The following is a 16,694-nucleotide window of genomic DNA, read 5'->3' as shown; positions in this document are numbered from 1 at the left end:
CCAAAGAGGATGCATGTTTTTACGTCCTCTAGGATTAAAGCCCACTTATCTAGGACGTAAAAAGGCAATGAGGCCGTCACTAAGGGGTTAAACGCATTTCTCGTGTGCACAAAAAATATAGGACATGCTTATTTGCACACCGAGGGTCCTCATAGAAGTCCATCAAAGATGTGCAACGCGCACATAGATGCATAATTCTGTGAAAAAAATAACACTTCTGGAACTCAGTAGGATAAATGGCCATTTAAAATCGGGGGTGTTTGCCTGCCGTGTGGAGATGAACAGCCCTGCATGTGCAAAAAGTACAATAAAATGTGCCAATATGCAGAGAATGAGTCATTCACTGAGTTATGTGCAAAACCGCTTATGGCCATGTGAAGCCGCCCTTGGGCCATATTAAAAATGGGTGCGAGTGAGTTACGCTTGAGATTCTTGGGAGCAACACCCCTCGCAGTGCACTGCAGATTACGGGGCTCATTCTTGTGCCAGATTTCCACAAAAGTAGGATACACAACGATTTTTCCAGCTTGGATCATCAGTCTGTGAGAAAATTCACTCATATGAATGAACCTATTTAAATAAATTAGTTAATTTTCTGTGCATGTTGTGTCCATCTCAGACACGGAAAGAACCTGCACAGAAGTATCAGTAGTGTGAATAGGGCCTTATACATATGACAACCCTACAGAAGAGCCGCCACCTCTCCTCACATGTCTGATTGACTAAATACTTGCACTGCCCACAAAATAAGGGCTTTTACCCACTGGCAATATTTTTCCCAATGATGCGACAGCGATGGTTCTGAAACCAATGATTTTCAATGGTTTCATACTTATTTGCGATGTTTCAGTAGAACTTTGCATCGCAGAGAAGAAATCTGCAATATCGTTTGGTGTTTTCAATGGCGGCAGCAGCAGCAGCACTAGCCCCATTGGAAACATAGGGAGTATATCGCAGACTTCTGCCACAGCTATGACAGCCCAAGATGCTATCCCATTGCTTTCAATGGGGTTGCGCTGCTGCCGGCCCCATTGAAAGCAGTTGTTTTAGGCAAACCCCGCAGCATGATTTTCGCGGAAGGGCTTGAAATATAAGCCCTTCCCTGAAAATCATCCCTAGCTGGTGAAAAAAATAAATTATATAATCACCTCTCCGCCACTCAGGTGCGGATTTAAAAATACCAGCCTCCTGAAAGGGCTGTGCTGATTGGCTGAGTGCTCAGCCAATTACAGGCAGTGCTTAGCCATTCATCAATGAAGGAAATCCCTGCCACAGCTGTGACAGAAGTCTGCGATATACTCCCTATGCTTTCAATGGGGCTGGTGCTGCTGCCGGCCGCATTGAAGGCATTTAGCGATATCGCAGTGCGTTTTTTCTGCTGCAAGGCGAGAAGTATCTTATTACTGGAACTCTACATGGAGCTGTTCCCCCTTTATTCCTCCTGGAAGTGTATGAATAGATACACAGTGTGGTGCTTGTACACTCAGCAGTGATGTGCCAGGAGCTTTTACTGCAAATTACCACAATTTTAGATGCACCCTAAAACCTTGTGTTCCATCTCTACAAGCTGAGTGCCCAAAAACTGCATTGAAAAACTGGTATAAGGGCTTATTCACACGGATGATTTTATCATTTAAGTTCTATCCCAGTTTAAAAACTGATAGAATTTAGACAAGACTTGGACCTATTAGAACAATTCAAAGGGGCGTATTATCTATCTCTATTGCAGCTGTATTTCCAACGGACGGCATACAATCCCATTGATTTGCATTGGTGGATTCAGAAGTGAATATTTTATGTGTGTGAAAACCCCGAGGCATGTCCTATTTTTGTTGTGTTTATCATCAATTATAGTCAATGGGAACGCGCATTCACTGCTTTTTTATACATGTTGCCAGGAGACAGTATGGGGGGGGGGGCGCTAAAACAATTGCTCTTCGTTTTGTTTTTTACATGCGTGTAAATGCAGTAAATATGGATGCAAAAAATATACACATGCATCAAAAACGTATGGAACCCGCACAAACATACAGAGATAGTGGGGCATTTTCCGCAGACCCTTGCACTCACTGGGTTCACTTACATGTGCAGTTTCTGTCCCAGACCAGTGGTGCTTATAAATCAATAGTTGCGGCACGTCCGGCTCTGGTGGGGTTCTCTTACAATGCTCTTGCATGGTGTGGGAGGGAGTTCTGTGCTTGTTTTTTAACACTCAATGGGAGTTTTAAATTCTACCAGTTGGGTCGCCTCGCATTTTTTTCCAGCCATGTGAAAACCGGATTGCGATCAGATGACACTTGTGCGTTAAATACACAAAAACGAATGTAAAACGCCCCACAGTGACATCAGTATTCACAGAATCACATCACACTGGATGTGTAGCATCAGACATGAGGTTCTCAGTAATGGGACCCCCGGCCTCACGCTGCGTCTCCCACCGCTGATCTTATATGTTAGTAACAGATGGCCAGGACTCATGAGTGTCTTCGTTAACCCTATCATCTCTCCTTTCAGCCTCTTGGTGGGCTCTATAATTACTGCCCATGTGAGAGTGGACTTGTATGTGAAAAGGATGCATCTAGAAACATGACCTACGAAATCATAAATGATCCAAACAGAAGAATCTGCAAGAAGACAATCACAACAAATAACTGAATCTAAGAGCTGAGAAAGTCTCCACTGGAATCTACATGGATCTACAAGAGGTTGTCAGTCTTAGGGCTTATTCACACGAGCGTATATCGGCCAGCGTTATCACGGCTGGCTGATATAGGCTACCATCTGGTGCATTGGATTCCAATGTATCAGATCACACAGACGTATTCCTGTGGCATAAAAGCTATCTTCCTTGCTGGACTACGGTCACTGCCATTAACTCCTATGGGAGCCAATGACAGCGCTCGGAGCGGGGAGGTGGGAGGGAGTTTAGCAGCGTGACTGCTAAACTCCCTCCCCCTTCTCCTCTCTGTCCCTTGCCACTGTTTGCAATGGAAGGGGGCTGGACGGGGGTGGAGCTAAGCTCCACCCAGCTCCACAACCTCCCATTGCTGGCTGTGGACAAGAGGCAGGGAGTGGAAGCTTAGCTCCAACCCCATCTCGCCCACTCCCATGGCAAACAGCCAAAGGGGAGGAGAGGAGTTGGCAAGGGGGAGGGAAGGGGGCGACAGCTTAGCAGAGCTAAGTTGTCTCCCCTCCCGACGGCATACACACTGAGCCTGTGCATCAGATGGAAGCATATATCGACTGGCCATGAAAACGGCAGCCGATATACGCTCATGTGAATAAGCCCGTAATGAAATAAAGTTTGTACAACTTCCTACTAAGTTTTGTGTTTCCTCCCTGCTTTCAAGATCTCCACTTGCTGTAAGTAAATGAAATCCCTGATATTCAGAGGCTTCTTTCACACCAACATTTTATCGCAACTATTTAGCCACGATAAAACGTCAGCCGAAAATCGCTACCATGTGAAGCATTGGATTCCAATGCATTCATTCATATGGGTGAATTATAGGCACATGAAAAATATTGCACCATAAAATCGTCAAATCGACGACCGCCAATCGGTTGCCAATTTTTCTTGCTGCATTAAAAGATAGGTCTTGACTAGAGATGAGCGAGCATACCCGCTAAGGACAATTGCTCGAGCGAGCATTGTCCTTAGCGAGTACCTGCCCACTCGGAAGAAAAGATTCGGGTGCCGGCGCGGGTGAGCAGTGAGTTGCGGGAGTGAGCAGGGGGAGCGGGGTGGAGAGAGGGAAAGAGAGATCTCCCCTCCGTTCCCCCTGCTCTCCTCCGCCGCTCACCGCCGACACCCAAACCTTTTCTTCCGAGCGGGCAGGTACCCGCTAAGGACAATGCTTGCTCCAGCAGTTGTCCTTAGCGAGTATGCTCGCTCATATCTAGTCTTGACCTATCTTTTGACAAAAAACGCTGCAGGCTCCCATATATTCCTATGGGAGCTGAAGAAAAAGGGAGGGGGGAGGAGTTTACCTGCATCTGCAGCTTGGAAACAAAAACAGCTGGCTCTAAGCTATTTCAGCTAGTAGAAGCCATTTTGCGGATCAGCGGAATTCCGCACGGCAGTGTATTTTTTACGCAATACACCCATGTGGATGGATGAGAAACCGCGAATTAATCTTGGGATTAGATTTTCAGCTGTGTGTGGCCAACATGAAGACACACACGCTCGTGTGAAAGAGGCTGAGAAGCCGTCACCTTGTCTGGCTCACACAGCAGCAGTTTGTCAAAGTGTATCAGCCAGGAGTCTAGAACAGGAGTAAGGGCTCATGCCCACGGTTGTGCGCGCAAAATGCTGCAGGTCTCCCACACCGTTTTACACATTACAGCACATATGCTCTGCCAGCAGAGAAACACATGCACAGCGTGATTTTTCTTTTTTTTTTAATTCCCTGCTCTGAACAGAACTGAAACACTGCCCATATGCAATGTATTGGGTATGATATGCAGAGAAATGGAGCATGCGTGCTCATCCCACACATTACATACACAGTACATTACACACACACAGCTCTGCTACATCCATCCTGACCCCACACATGACACACACCGCACATTACACACACAGCTGTGCTACATGGTACATGCGTTATGATGCCCACACTATACACATATAGCTCTACTACATTCATCTTGATTCCCACACACGGCTCTATTACACTGTGCATTCATTATGATTCCCACACATTACACACACAGCTCTGCTACATCCATCCTGACCCCACACATTACAACCACAGCACATTACACACACACACACCTCTACTACATCTATCCTGATTCCTACACATGGCACACATGGCACATTACACACACAGCTCTACTACATCTATCCTGACCACACACATTACACACACTGCACATTACACACATACACGTCTACTACATCCTTCCTGATTCCCACACATGACACACACAGCACATTACACACACAGCTCTACTACATCCATCATGACCTCACATATTACAACCACAGCACATTACACACACACTTCTACTACATCCATCCTGATTCCTACACATGACACACACAGCACATTACGCACACAGCTCTACTACATCAACCCTGACCCCACACATTACACACACAGTACATTACACCATTACACAAACAAATCTACTACATACATTCTGATTCCCACACATAACACACGCAGCTCTGCTAAATCCATCCTGACCCCACATGACACACGCAGCATATTATACACACAGCTCTACTACATGCATCCTGATTTATACACATCACATACACACAGATTTGGTACATGCATGCTGATTTCCAGACATCACCAGCTCAGAAGACTCCTGAATACAGTGATCAGCCCCTGGTCATGTGATCCCTGTCATCACAGGTTCTGGTGGCTGAAATCAGCTTATCCAGTATACAGTACTGTCTAACAAACTGCAGAATGGCTCCTCCAACAGCAATGATATCAACGCGGGTCATTCAGCCCACCAGATCTCTTTTTACCAAACTGCACAATGGCTCCTCCCATAGCAGTAACATCACTGCAGGTCCTTCAGCCCACCAGATCTCTGTGGTGGCTGCAGGTCCGTGTCTTCTGACAGGACCTCTGAGTTGTGTCTGAGATAATAACATACTCTAGGACTGTCATTTTGTTATTTTTGTCCTCCACTTCCAAGAGCCCTAACTTTGTTGTTCTTCTATCAGGCTCTGTCTTTTATGTATGTTGTAGGACCTGCAATGACATCACTAGGGGGGGGGGGGGGGCAGAGCATGATAAGCACACACATACATACATACCTACCAACAGACAAGTGGTCGTTTGATAACGATTACGCTCGCAAAACCCCACCAGAGCAGCTAAAATAGGCACTAGGTTATTTTAAGTTAGTGACATTTTGTGCATCCACGAACTGAAAGACACATACGCCGATGGGAATGAGAACTAATAGCTGCACTCCTGATGTGTTTAACTGATAGGTTTTTCACATCTGGAAACAAAGCACAAACACTATTTCCCCCCCCCCCCCCCCTGTATCTTTAAAAAAGAAAACACAGATGGCGTCCGCATGCTCTCCGTATTTTTTACTCTCCCCATTTATCTAAAAAAGGAATTATTTAAACCAACTCAGAATAGTACATGCAATTAGTTTTTCGCACAGTCCGTGTCTGCGCTAAAAAAATGTGGTAGCGTGTTGCACCATAAAATAACATGGGTCCATATGCTGTCCACAGTTTTTAGCGGACCGCACACAGATAAAAAAAAAACAACTAGTTTTCCAGAGACACTAATTACAAAGATTTCTTCTACAATCTTACACTAGTATCTGCTCAGGACATAATCTGCAGCAGAAAATTCTCAGCTAAATCTGCATACATTATATACAGGACTGCCGGAGCTGAAAGCCCGCGGGGCTGATAGGAGAGAGGCAGAATGACAGGGTTAACGGGGAGAAGGGGGTTAACAGAGGAACAATGCTGGGAGGAGAAGAGTGGTGAAGCAAAACAGCGAGAAGAAGTAGGAGGAGGGGTCATTTCAGCAGCGTGGAGCAAGAAGAATCATGAGGACCGCGGAGCTAAGAAGAGTGAAGAACAAAGGGGAAGAAGAAGAACAGCAGGAGAACCGAAGATTCCCAGCCAGACCTAGAGATAGCAGCCAGCTGCAGGAGAAGGCAGCGAGACCCGACGACAGCAAGACCCAAAGAGTCCAGGAAGACCGGAGGGAAACGACCCATGCGGATAGAAGAAGGTAAAGCCCAGGGGGAGAAGCAGAAGAGGAAGAGCCCGAAGTCAGAGTCTTACCGGCATGAGTATGGAGGCGCTCCTTGCGAGGATCCGGGCAGCGACAGTGGAAAGTGGTCTGGACTGACTGGAGCAGCTGTCCAGAGAGGAACTGGGTGCAGCGGGATATGAGGCAGTGGGAGCAAGAGCAAAGCCAGCAGCGGCGGCAGGATCAGCAGCGGCAGGGCCGGTGTCGGCAGCAGCAGCGGCAGGGTCAGTGGGGAGCAGAGACCCCGGAGGGCGCATGCACGGCAAGGTTGAGCCCCGAGCACACGCCCACACACTGACCACGACTAAGGAGCTCTTCCCCGACCCCCTCCCCCTCCCTGAGTAGGCTCCCCCCAGCAACACCACCAGGTCTATGTCAGGTCTTTCAAATGTTGTTAGCCAGGTCACGATTGTGGGGAGTAGTTTAGGATAGTTAAAGCGGGGTGGCACTGCGTTAGCAAGCGCGCCAGGCGTAGGTGGTGAGATGGGGGCGCTGCTGGGTGTTATGCGGGAATTGTTAAGCAGGCAGGGGGTAGCACATGCCTCGTCGCCTGTCGCGGCGTGGTGTATGCCACGTAGTGCGTCATCCAGCAGAGACAGCGCTCCGAGCGTAACGTTGGCTGGAGGGACTGGGGTGGGACAGGTGGTAGAGGTAACGGAGGCTTGGCCCTCTCCGGGACGGTTTCGACATGTGGTTCGCAGGCAGGAGCGCCATCCACCAGGGAGAGTACCTAGGGTGAAGGCGTCACTGGGGGTTTAGAGGTCAGCCGTTCGGCTGGGGTGACGGTGGCGGTGCAAACAGAGAAAGATGGGGTGGGGATTCGCCTGGATGATAGGGCCAAAGGTGAAGTTTATGTTTGCTTGAAGGGGCCCTTATAGGGCCCACTTGAAGAAGAAAGTTAGGAAAAAAATTTGGAGAGATGAATATGTGCAAATATTCTCCCTCCTCCCCTTGGAGAAATTTAATGTGGACAAGGGGAAGAGAACGGAGTTCAAAAATGAGGAGGAGGAGAAGTGGAGGTGGCGTCTCATACCCCAGACGTTCACGAATTGGCTTCAAGCATTTGTCATATTGGCGAGCGTAATTGGGGAAAAAGCGCCGGACAATTGTTCCGCGCTTTTCTGTTATCTAGACTGGTTAGGTGAGGCCTATCGGGTATACGGGGGGCAGACCTGGCTGCGTTATGATGAGCTGTTCAGGCAGCGAAAAGCGGTGCGCCCATCGATCAGATAGGATCACAAAGATATTGGGCTGTGGTTGAGGGTAATGGCCCCTGCGCGTTTTGGGCATCCCTTTCAGGGAGGTGCCGGGTCTTCTGGCTCGGCCTCCAGTTCAGCAGGGGGCCAAGGGGGACAGGCGGGGGGAATAGGCTCGGCTTTGTTGGCAGTTCAACGAGGGCCAATGCAAATTTGGGGGTTTTCCAAAAAGGGATGACCCCAGTGAGACTGGAAGAGATGGTACCGTATCTAAATAGGTATCCGGATAGGGAGAAGGTGGAGTTGTTGTTTAAGGGTTTTAGGGATGGTTTTATCATCCCGCTCCCTGTTCATGGGGTCCTCTTTTCGACTAAGAATCTGCGTTTGGCGCTGGTTTGTCCAGGCGTCGTGACTGAGAAGCTCAGGAAGGAGGTTAGTTTAGGCCACATGGCTGGGCCGTTTAAAGAGCATCCAGTGCAGGATTATGTGGTATCATCACTTGGGGTGGTACCGAAGAAGGAACCGAACAAGTTTTGGTTAATTCACCCTCTATCCTACCCGAAGGGGGCATCGGTGAATGACAGGATAGACCCTGATCTCTGCTCAGTGGTGTATACGTCGTTTGATGCCGCGGTTCGCTTGGTAAGAAAATATGGGAATGGGCCATTGTTGGCAAAGGCCGATATTGAATTGGCCTTTCGCCTGTTGCCAGTGGCACCAGAGAGAATTAAGTTGTTGGGGTGTTTTTGGGAAGGAAGTTATTTTGCGGATCTTTGTTTGCCCATGGGATGTTCCATCTCATGTGCCTACTTTGAAGCATTCAGTCTGTTTTTAGAGTGGGTAGTGAGGAATACCGCTGCGGTTCAGTCGGTTATCACTACCTTGACGATTTCTTGTTGGGACCTTGGGGGGGGGGGGGGCGGTTTGTGTGGCCTTACTGGGGATGTTACAATGGGTGGCTGGGCATTTCAGGGTGCCATTGGCTCCCATAAAGCCCGAGGGGCCCGCAACCTGCCTGAGTTTTTGGGGCATCGCCATTGACACTGAGGCAATGGTGTGCCGTCTGCCAGAGGAAAAATTGCGGAATCTGCAGGAGGAGTTGGTTTTTGCACGTGCTGGAAAAAGATCACACTGAGGGGTCAGCAGTCATTATTGGGCAAGCTGAATTTTGCTTGCCGGATAATGCCGATGGTTCGGGCGTTTTGTAGGTGTTTGGCGTGACCCCCACCATTTTATATGGCTACGAGCAAGTCACAAGGATGACCTGGCAGTGTGGGCCACCTTCTTGGAAAAGTACAATGGCAGGTCAGTGATCATGGCAGAGGTCAGCGACAACGCTGACTGGGAGCTTTACACGGCCGCAGCAGGGAGTACCAGGTTTGAAACTTACTTTCAGGGCAGATGGTGCGTGGGGGAGTGGCCGGAGCAGTGGAAGCAGGATGGCCTAGTGCAAAATTTGGTGGTATTGGAGTTATTTCCAATAGTAGTGGCTATCGCACTATGGAGAGAGTGAGAGGACTGAATTAGGCAGTGCAGGGGGGTCAAGTCAGAGCATGATAGAGTAGGGTTGTTGTTGAGTTGGTTGGGAAGGAGTGCAGGGGAGGGGCGGTCGGTGGCGAGGATTAATCAGTTTATAGCCGGGGTGGCTTTTGGCTGTAAGCTGAGGGGTGTTGGGGATGTGACAAAGAGTTTTCTGGTGAGACAGGCATTGAAGGGTTTTAGGAGAGGTTTGAGGAAGTTGAATACTAGGTGGCCGATATCTTTTAGTATTTTGGAGATATTGGGAGGGGCAGTTGATGGTATCTGCAGCAAAAATTTTGAACGCCTGCTTTTAGAGCGGCTTTTTTGCTAGCCTCTTTTTTTAAGGGCATTATGGGTAGAGGAGTCAGTTTTGCCAAGCAAGTCCAGGGGGGGGGTTTACATAGGGAGTATGTGAGGTTGGTGGAAGGGTGTTTATTAGTCGATCCAAGACGGATCAATGGGGGGTAGGGTCAGGTGATCCAGCTTGGAGAGATTTCGGGGGCCAGTATGTGCCCGTTGAGATCTTGGGAAAGGTATAGCCAGGTGTGCAGGCCAATTGTTGTGTCATGCTGATGGGCAGTTTTTATCGCGTTTTCAATTTACGGCGGTATTTAAAAAGGTGCTGGAGGCAGCTGGGTTAGACAGTTCGCAGTTTGGCTCGCATTCGTTCAGGGTAGGGGCGGCAAAGGAGGCATCTGTACAGGGTATGGAAGAAGAAGCGGTTAAGAGGATAGGTCGGAGGGATTCGGGGCGTTTTAAATTGTATGTGTGGCCTCACTTGCTTTAGAGGTCGGGGGGAGTGTTTAGGTTGGGTTTTTTGGATTGTTAAGGGGATTACTGAATTGCGTTTTTTGTTTTGCAGGTCGTCGCCTGGCGTTATTCTGGATCTTGGGTCATTTATATGTTTTTTTGGGGAGCTGAGCAGGCAGGGGTACGGCCTAATGGCAGGCAGTTAAGGTTGGCGCGGAGTGAGTTCTCCCGCCATAGAGTGCATCACGCGGTTCTAGCGGAACTGGGAACTGCATTTTGAGAAGAAATGATTGAAGCTGTGGTTCCTTTTCAACCATTTCCTTCCACTCATGCTCCCACAAGACGCGCACTGTAAATCCGCATTGTTGTAAGAAACGTTTCTTGGCTAGAAAAGTGTGATACAGTTGGCTGTATGTGGTCTTAGTGAGTTTGTTTACATCCTTTTCATTGTAACAAGAGATACATCCGTGATGGAAGCACCCAGCAAATTCAAAAGCGATGCGCTGACCGCTGCGCTTGAGAACGGGTTTGTTTCCACCAGCCTTACCAGCTGTGTATATTCACAAAAAAATCACCTCTAAAAAGTGAGTACACCGTCTTGCACCCTATTTTATTCCCCGTGCATTGTGGTGAGAAGATGTCTGAGAGAATCCGTCGTAATTGGAGTCTCTTAAAAAGGCTGGTGAAAGCTAAATCCAACGTTAGAAAATCTATTTTACGCAACGCTAGCAATGATTTAGTTACAGCTCTAGCGGAGATCGCTTTAAACATTTTAAAAGGTCGTATACCCCTAAAAGAACGTCAAAGAAACGCGTAAAAAAAATGGTGCCGCGCTATAAGACGTTTGGGTGATAAAACCCTGACTGTAAAGAAAAAGAGGCGTATAGTCAATCAGGCTGGCGGTTTTATAGGTTCACTCTTGGGTTTTGCAATACCGATAATTACGAGTCTACTTGCCAACCGATAATGGAACATGCAGAGAAAATGTATTTGGTTCCTAAACACGAACTGAACAAAATAAGGCAAAGTGTTCCTACATACGACAGGCTGTTATTCATCGCCTTGATGACGAGATTAGCTCAGTTTTACACCGCAGCAACCTGCCGGATGATGTGAAAATTAAAAATTACACCGCTGTTTTACAAAGATACTTGGTTCATGCTAAACAGGCTGCAAAAGAGCTAACAACTTTAAACATTGTAACTCCAAGTGATACTGGTCATCAGCAATTGTCAAATGCCGAACCTGTTAATAGAAATGCCGTTCATGAAATTGTAAATCATGTTAACCCCCGTTTCAGAAAAAATGCAGAACTTTTGCTAAACAGGTTATCGCAGAATAGTGATATTACATCGTGGAATGCTAAAGAGGAGTTTGTATACAAAGGGCAACCCGTTCAAGGGTCCAACATATTGGACCTGATCCGTCATGCTACGCAGAGCCATAGCGCTACCAAGAAAAATTACCCTCTGGGTTGGGACGCTTTTATGCGACCGATGGCCGAGATTAATATGCCTTCTATGGTCATTGGCAGCCACGGCACTAGAGAAATTCTCCAGGCGCTGAAAATGGACCTGAACGCCGATTCAGCACACGCTACCCCGCAGAGAAAAAGCCTCCCTTATCCTTCCACATCGCCAAGTGGGACACAGGCCACCTTGCTACCTAAAAAGAGGAATCTACCAATGCTTCAAACTGCTTGGTTAAATTTGTAAATCACTGAACTGCTGAGTGAAAGGCTCTAGCCGGGGGAGACAGATCCTGGAGAGAGATAGGGAGCTACGGAGTACATCATTGCAATTATTTAAAGAACTAGTGCATCCAAAAGAAACCAAGACACCTAGCCAGTAAACCCTGGGGATCTGCACACTGCTCAATTGAGACATCCTCCCCCTCCCACGACCCACCACTCTCCCATTACTAACAGAGAGAGGAGAAAGAGCACAGAAACTGACAGGAGATTAATAAGCGCAGGCATAGCCTGAATTGCTACAGGAGCGGCGCTAGAACTTCTGCCACTTCAACTGGATCGACCAGGAATGCATACACTGCCCTCCCTCAGCACCTAATCCTCCCACTGTCCCTGAGGAGGGAAACGCACTGTACTGCCCGCCTTCCTCCCGGTAGAGCATAAAGGTAGAAAAAGCAAATTTACAAATCTTAACTACCTGCCATACCGACCTAAGTAATTCTTTAACAGGGGCACACGCACAAAATGGCCCCCTGAACGGGCGGGCTGAGCACGGGGTCCCGTCACACGAATAATTCCGCAACATACCCCAGTACGTAATGGGGAAAAACAACAGAGATAGGAGCAGTGACTCAATCGGCACCCCGAGACCATCTAAAGGACAGTCTGACATGCAAAAGTTCTTCAGAGAAAGGGTCTCAAGATCCCCCCACACGACGAGCAAAAAGTCACTGAATTTAACTACACTGATCTCAGCCGACTTAGAGAGAGAGGATGCTGCGTCCACGGAGGGTGAGGAAGGCGAGCAACTTTCGAAAAGTTTTATGAGGGATCTACTTACTAGCTCTCTAAGGCCAATCAGAGCAGATCTCCTGGAGATCAAAGAGGACATTAAATCCATGGGGAAAAGGGTCGAAACCTTAGAATCCTCCTCAACAAACCTCATCAAGCACTCGACAGAATTGGCCCACCTGGTACAAGAACATCACCACCAACTGAACCGTACCTTGATTCTTCAGGAAGATATCGAGAACCGCAATAGGCGGAACAACGTCAGAATTAAAGGGCTTCCAGAGTCGTGGGCGGTGAAAGCGCTACCCAGAATTGCCTCAGAACTGTTTGCCTTACTGCTAGGTGAGGAAAGAGCTTCAAGCATTCTGATAGAACGCATTCACAGATCGCTGAGACCTCCACCATCAGGCACAGACCCCCCCAGGGATGTAATCTGTAAGCTCCTGGCTTACCCAGACACACAAGCAGTGCTAGATGCCTCCAGAACTAAAAGAGAGCTGCAATATAACGGAACCCCCATTCAATTTTACCAAGACCTCGCACCGACGACCTTGGCTAAACGACGTTTAATGAGACCCCTACTAGAAGCCCTCTGAGCGAAAAATATTAAATATTCTTGGCTCTTCCCCTTCGGGCTGGGCATCAACATGAAAGGTCGCAGACTAAACATCAGAACACCAGAGGATCTCCAGAACTGTTGGCAATTCTTAGAAATGGAGCCAGTTGAAGTTCCATCATGGTTACCCTTACCAGATTTGCCTACACTCCCTTTACTGCCCTCGGTCACGATTGAGCAGCAGACAGGCGGCACTAGGTCACCCAGAGAGAGGAGAAAGAAGAGCAGAGAAAGCATCGCAGATGAGGACACTTGAGAAGAAACAGGGCGATTTGCCCAGAAGGAGTAAACAAAGAACTGTCAAGTGTCTACTAATCTAAATAAGTATCTCACTGCACTGCCTTATACTAACCTCTCCTTTCTGACTCTAACTCACGTTTCGCTTATGCCCTTTGTTAACCCTACTCTTATGTTTGAGTTATAATTTGCAAGTGATGGGGCCCGCTTACTCGGGCCACCCTTAGTTCAAAAAGTTCTATATCAACAAAAACCAGATCCGAGATCTCCCATCTAGGTGGGGGACCCCGGTGAACCTGTCCACAGGATCTTCCCGTCACCCGGTGGGTGACGGAGAGTTATTGCCGGTGTTTAACTGGCTTTCAAGTTGAATCCCGTTGGGAAGGGTGCTTAACATTATCCTTCTAATACCCGCCCCCCTGCAACCCTTTCTCCCCCCCCCCTGTGTCAATACCTAGGTCTACCCCCCTTTCCCCGCTAAGTCATAGGCACTCCTGCCTGGGAAGTGACGAGTGGCTGAAATCCGGCGACTCTCGGTGCACTACCATACAACTGCTCCACTGAACTGAATAGAAAGTCGTTGTCTCATTCTCTCTCTCTTATTTACCTAGATTTACAGGTCCGGCTCCCGACAAATAATTCCGGGACGAACATGGCCTCGATCCGCCTCACGTCATTCAACGCCGGGGCCTCAACTCACCTCGCAAAAGACACAGTGTTGCACATCTCCTCAAGAAGTGTAAGACCAAAATTTTATTACTTCAAGAAACACATTTCAAAAAGAATAGACAGTTCCCATTGTCAGGGTTGGGGTTCCAACAATACTATCACAACACACACCCTACTACAGCAGCCAAGGGGGTCACCATAGCGATCCACAAGTCAATCCCCTTTAAACTTGAAACAGAGTTTCAAGACGGGGAGGGAAGAGTCCTCTTTTTAAGAGGCTCAATTAATAACATAAAAGTGACAACCGCTAATCTCTATACTCCGAATTCAGAGCAAGTCCCCTGGCTCATCAAACAGTTAGAAATCTTAAAACAATTCGCAATAGGGCATATCCTATTGGGGGGGGACCTGAACGTCGCACTAAATCCCTTGATGGACTCCTCGACGGGGCGCTCCCAGACCTCACAGAGAAAAATAAACCGGTTATTACGCTCCATTAAGGAACTGGGGATCCTGGATGCATGGCGCTCCCTCCACCCCTCCACTAAGGACTTCTCCCATTTCTCCCAGGTACATCACTCATTTCAAAGACTAGACTACTTTCTCATCTCTGCAAATCTACTCACCCACCTAACTAAAGCGAGTATTGATCCGGTCACCATCTCGGACCATGCCCCCATTCACATTGACATCAATCTGCCGCAGCTCGCCCCCGGCGAATGGCGTTGGCGGTTAAACGACTCCATCTTAGACCCCCCAGAGGAGAAAGCTAAAATAAGCGAGTTATTAGAAGAGTATTTTAAATTCAACTCGGAGGGAAACATAGAACTACCAATAGTATGGGAGGCACACAAGGCCTTTGTCAGAGGCCTCTTAATAGCTTTGGGTGCAAAGACGAAAAAACAGCATCAAAAAGAAGTAGACAGCTTGTTAACCCAAATAACGAAACTGGAGCAGGTTACAAAACACTCGCAGTCCAAAAAAAATCTAGACGAATTAACGGCCCTTAGACATCGGCTGAAGTGCCATCTAGCAGAAAAGTTCAACAAAAAACATATGCACCTAAAACAGACCTTCTATGCCCACGGCAATAGGGGTAGTAAGCTCATGACCCATCTCCTAAAAAAGACCAAGAAAAGGAATGCGATCCTTACCATAAAAACGAAATCCGGCTCTCTGGCTTCCGCCACTGTAGACATAGCGAAGGAGTTTCAACTCTTTTATTCAAAACTTTACAACCTAAAGGAGGAGGAATACACAATTCCCCAGAAAGACGCAATCATCAGAATAGACGCCTTCCTGAGTTCACTTAAATTGCCGGAGCTGAGCGAAACGGATGCGCTCTCGCTAATGTCTACAATCACAGAAAAAGAGGTGGAACAGGTACTTAACTCCTTCCCACAGGGCAAAAGTCCAGGTCCGGATGGTCTAACAATTACCTATTACAAGGCATTCAAATCACAACTGGTCCCTAAGCTCACCGATACGCTAAACGCACTTCTTAAAGGAGCGGATCTTCCCAGGCAAGCCCAAGAGGCACACATAACCCTCATTCTGAAGGAAGGTAAAGACCCGATGCAGTGTAGTAGCTATAGACCGATTTCACTTATCAATCTAGACACAAAGATTTGGGCCAAGCTATTAGCTAAAAGACTAGGAGAATTCATCCCCACATTGATTAATTCGGAACAGGCAGGGTTTGTTCGGGGAAGAGAGGGAAAGGGTAATTGCCTGAGACTTCTCCACGCCATCAAATACGCTCACTCCAGCAAAATCCCTGTAGCCTTCGTAAGCACTGATGCGGAGAAGGCTTTTGACAGGGTAGACTGGACTTTCATGGAGAGAGCCCTGCTGCGCTTTAACCTCCCACGACCTTTTATTTCGGCAATATTCACCCTTTACTCAAATCCCCATGCCAGACTCAAAATAAATGAAGCACTGTCACCAGCGTTTGAGATCAAGAACGGGACCCGCCAGGGTTGCCCCTTGTCCCCCATACTATTTATTCTCTCACTAGAACCCCTGTTGCAGTGGGTAAGACAGGACACGGTCATGGAGGGCCTAAAGCTTTCTTCACATACCTTGTCGGCCGCGGCATTTGCGGACGACATTATGTTTGTTATCACTAAGCCAGAAAAGAGCCTGCCCAGACTGGTTTCTATCTTAAGCGACTTTGGCAAGTTGTCAAATTTTAAAATCAACTTCACCAAGTCCACAATACTCAATATCTCAATTTCAGAAAAGAAATGTGGCCCCTTGAGAGCGAAATCTCCCTTCGCCTGGTCCGAGACGGTGACAGACTACTTAGGAATAAAACTCACAAAAAGAACTGAAGAACTGTATGCACACAACTTCCACCCACTATTAGCCCAAATTAAAGCTATGCTACAAACGTATGACTTACCTACCCTTTCATGGTTTGGTCGCAAGAACATTCTGAAATCCTACGTCCTCCCCATAATAATATATAA

The 16,694-nt window shown here is 47.7% G+C and overlaps 1 protein-coding gene across 4 annotated transcripts in view; it reads left to right on the top strand.

Annotated features, from left to right (window-relative positions):
• LOC136588631 (leucine-rich colipase-like protein 1) overlaps positions 1-3,323 on the top strand; it is a 389,698-nt gene extending 386,375 nt beyond the window's left edge. For all 4 annotated transcript variants that reach the window (XM_066588026.1, XM_066588033.1, XM_066588043.1 and 1 more), the window contains one exon: positions 2,515-3,323. In XM_066588026.1, coding sequence (XP_066444123.1) covers positions 2,515-2,655 — 141 coding nt within the window. In that variant the 3' untranslated portion in view covers positions 2,656-3,323. The remainder of the gene's footprint in view (positions 1-2,514) is intronic.
• Positions 3,324-16,694: the final 13,371 nt, after the last annotated feature.

Source organism: Eleutherodactylus coqui, chromosome 1 (genome assembly GCF_035609145.1).
Source record: "Eleutherodactylus coqui strain aEleCoq1 chromosome 1, aEleCoq1.hap1, whole genome shotgun sequence".
Classification (NCBI taxonomy): domain Eukaryota; kingdom Metazoa; phylum Chordata; class Amphibia; order Anura; family Eleutherodactylidae; genus Eleutherodactylus; species Eleutherodactylus coqui.
Note: the sequence above shows the minus strand (reverse complement) of the source record. Positions and strands in the feature narration are given on the sequence as shown.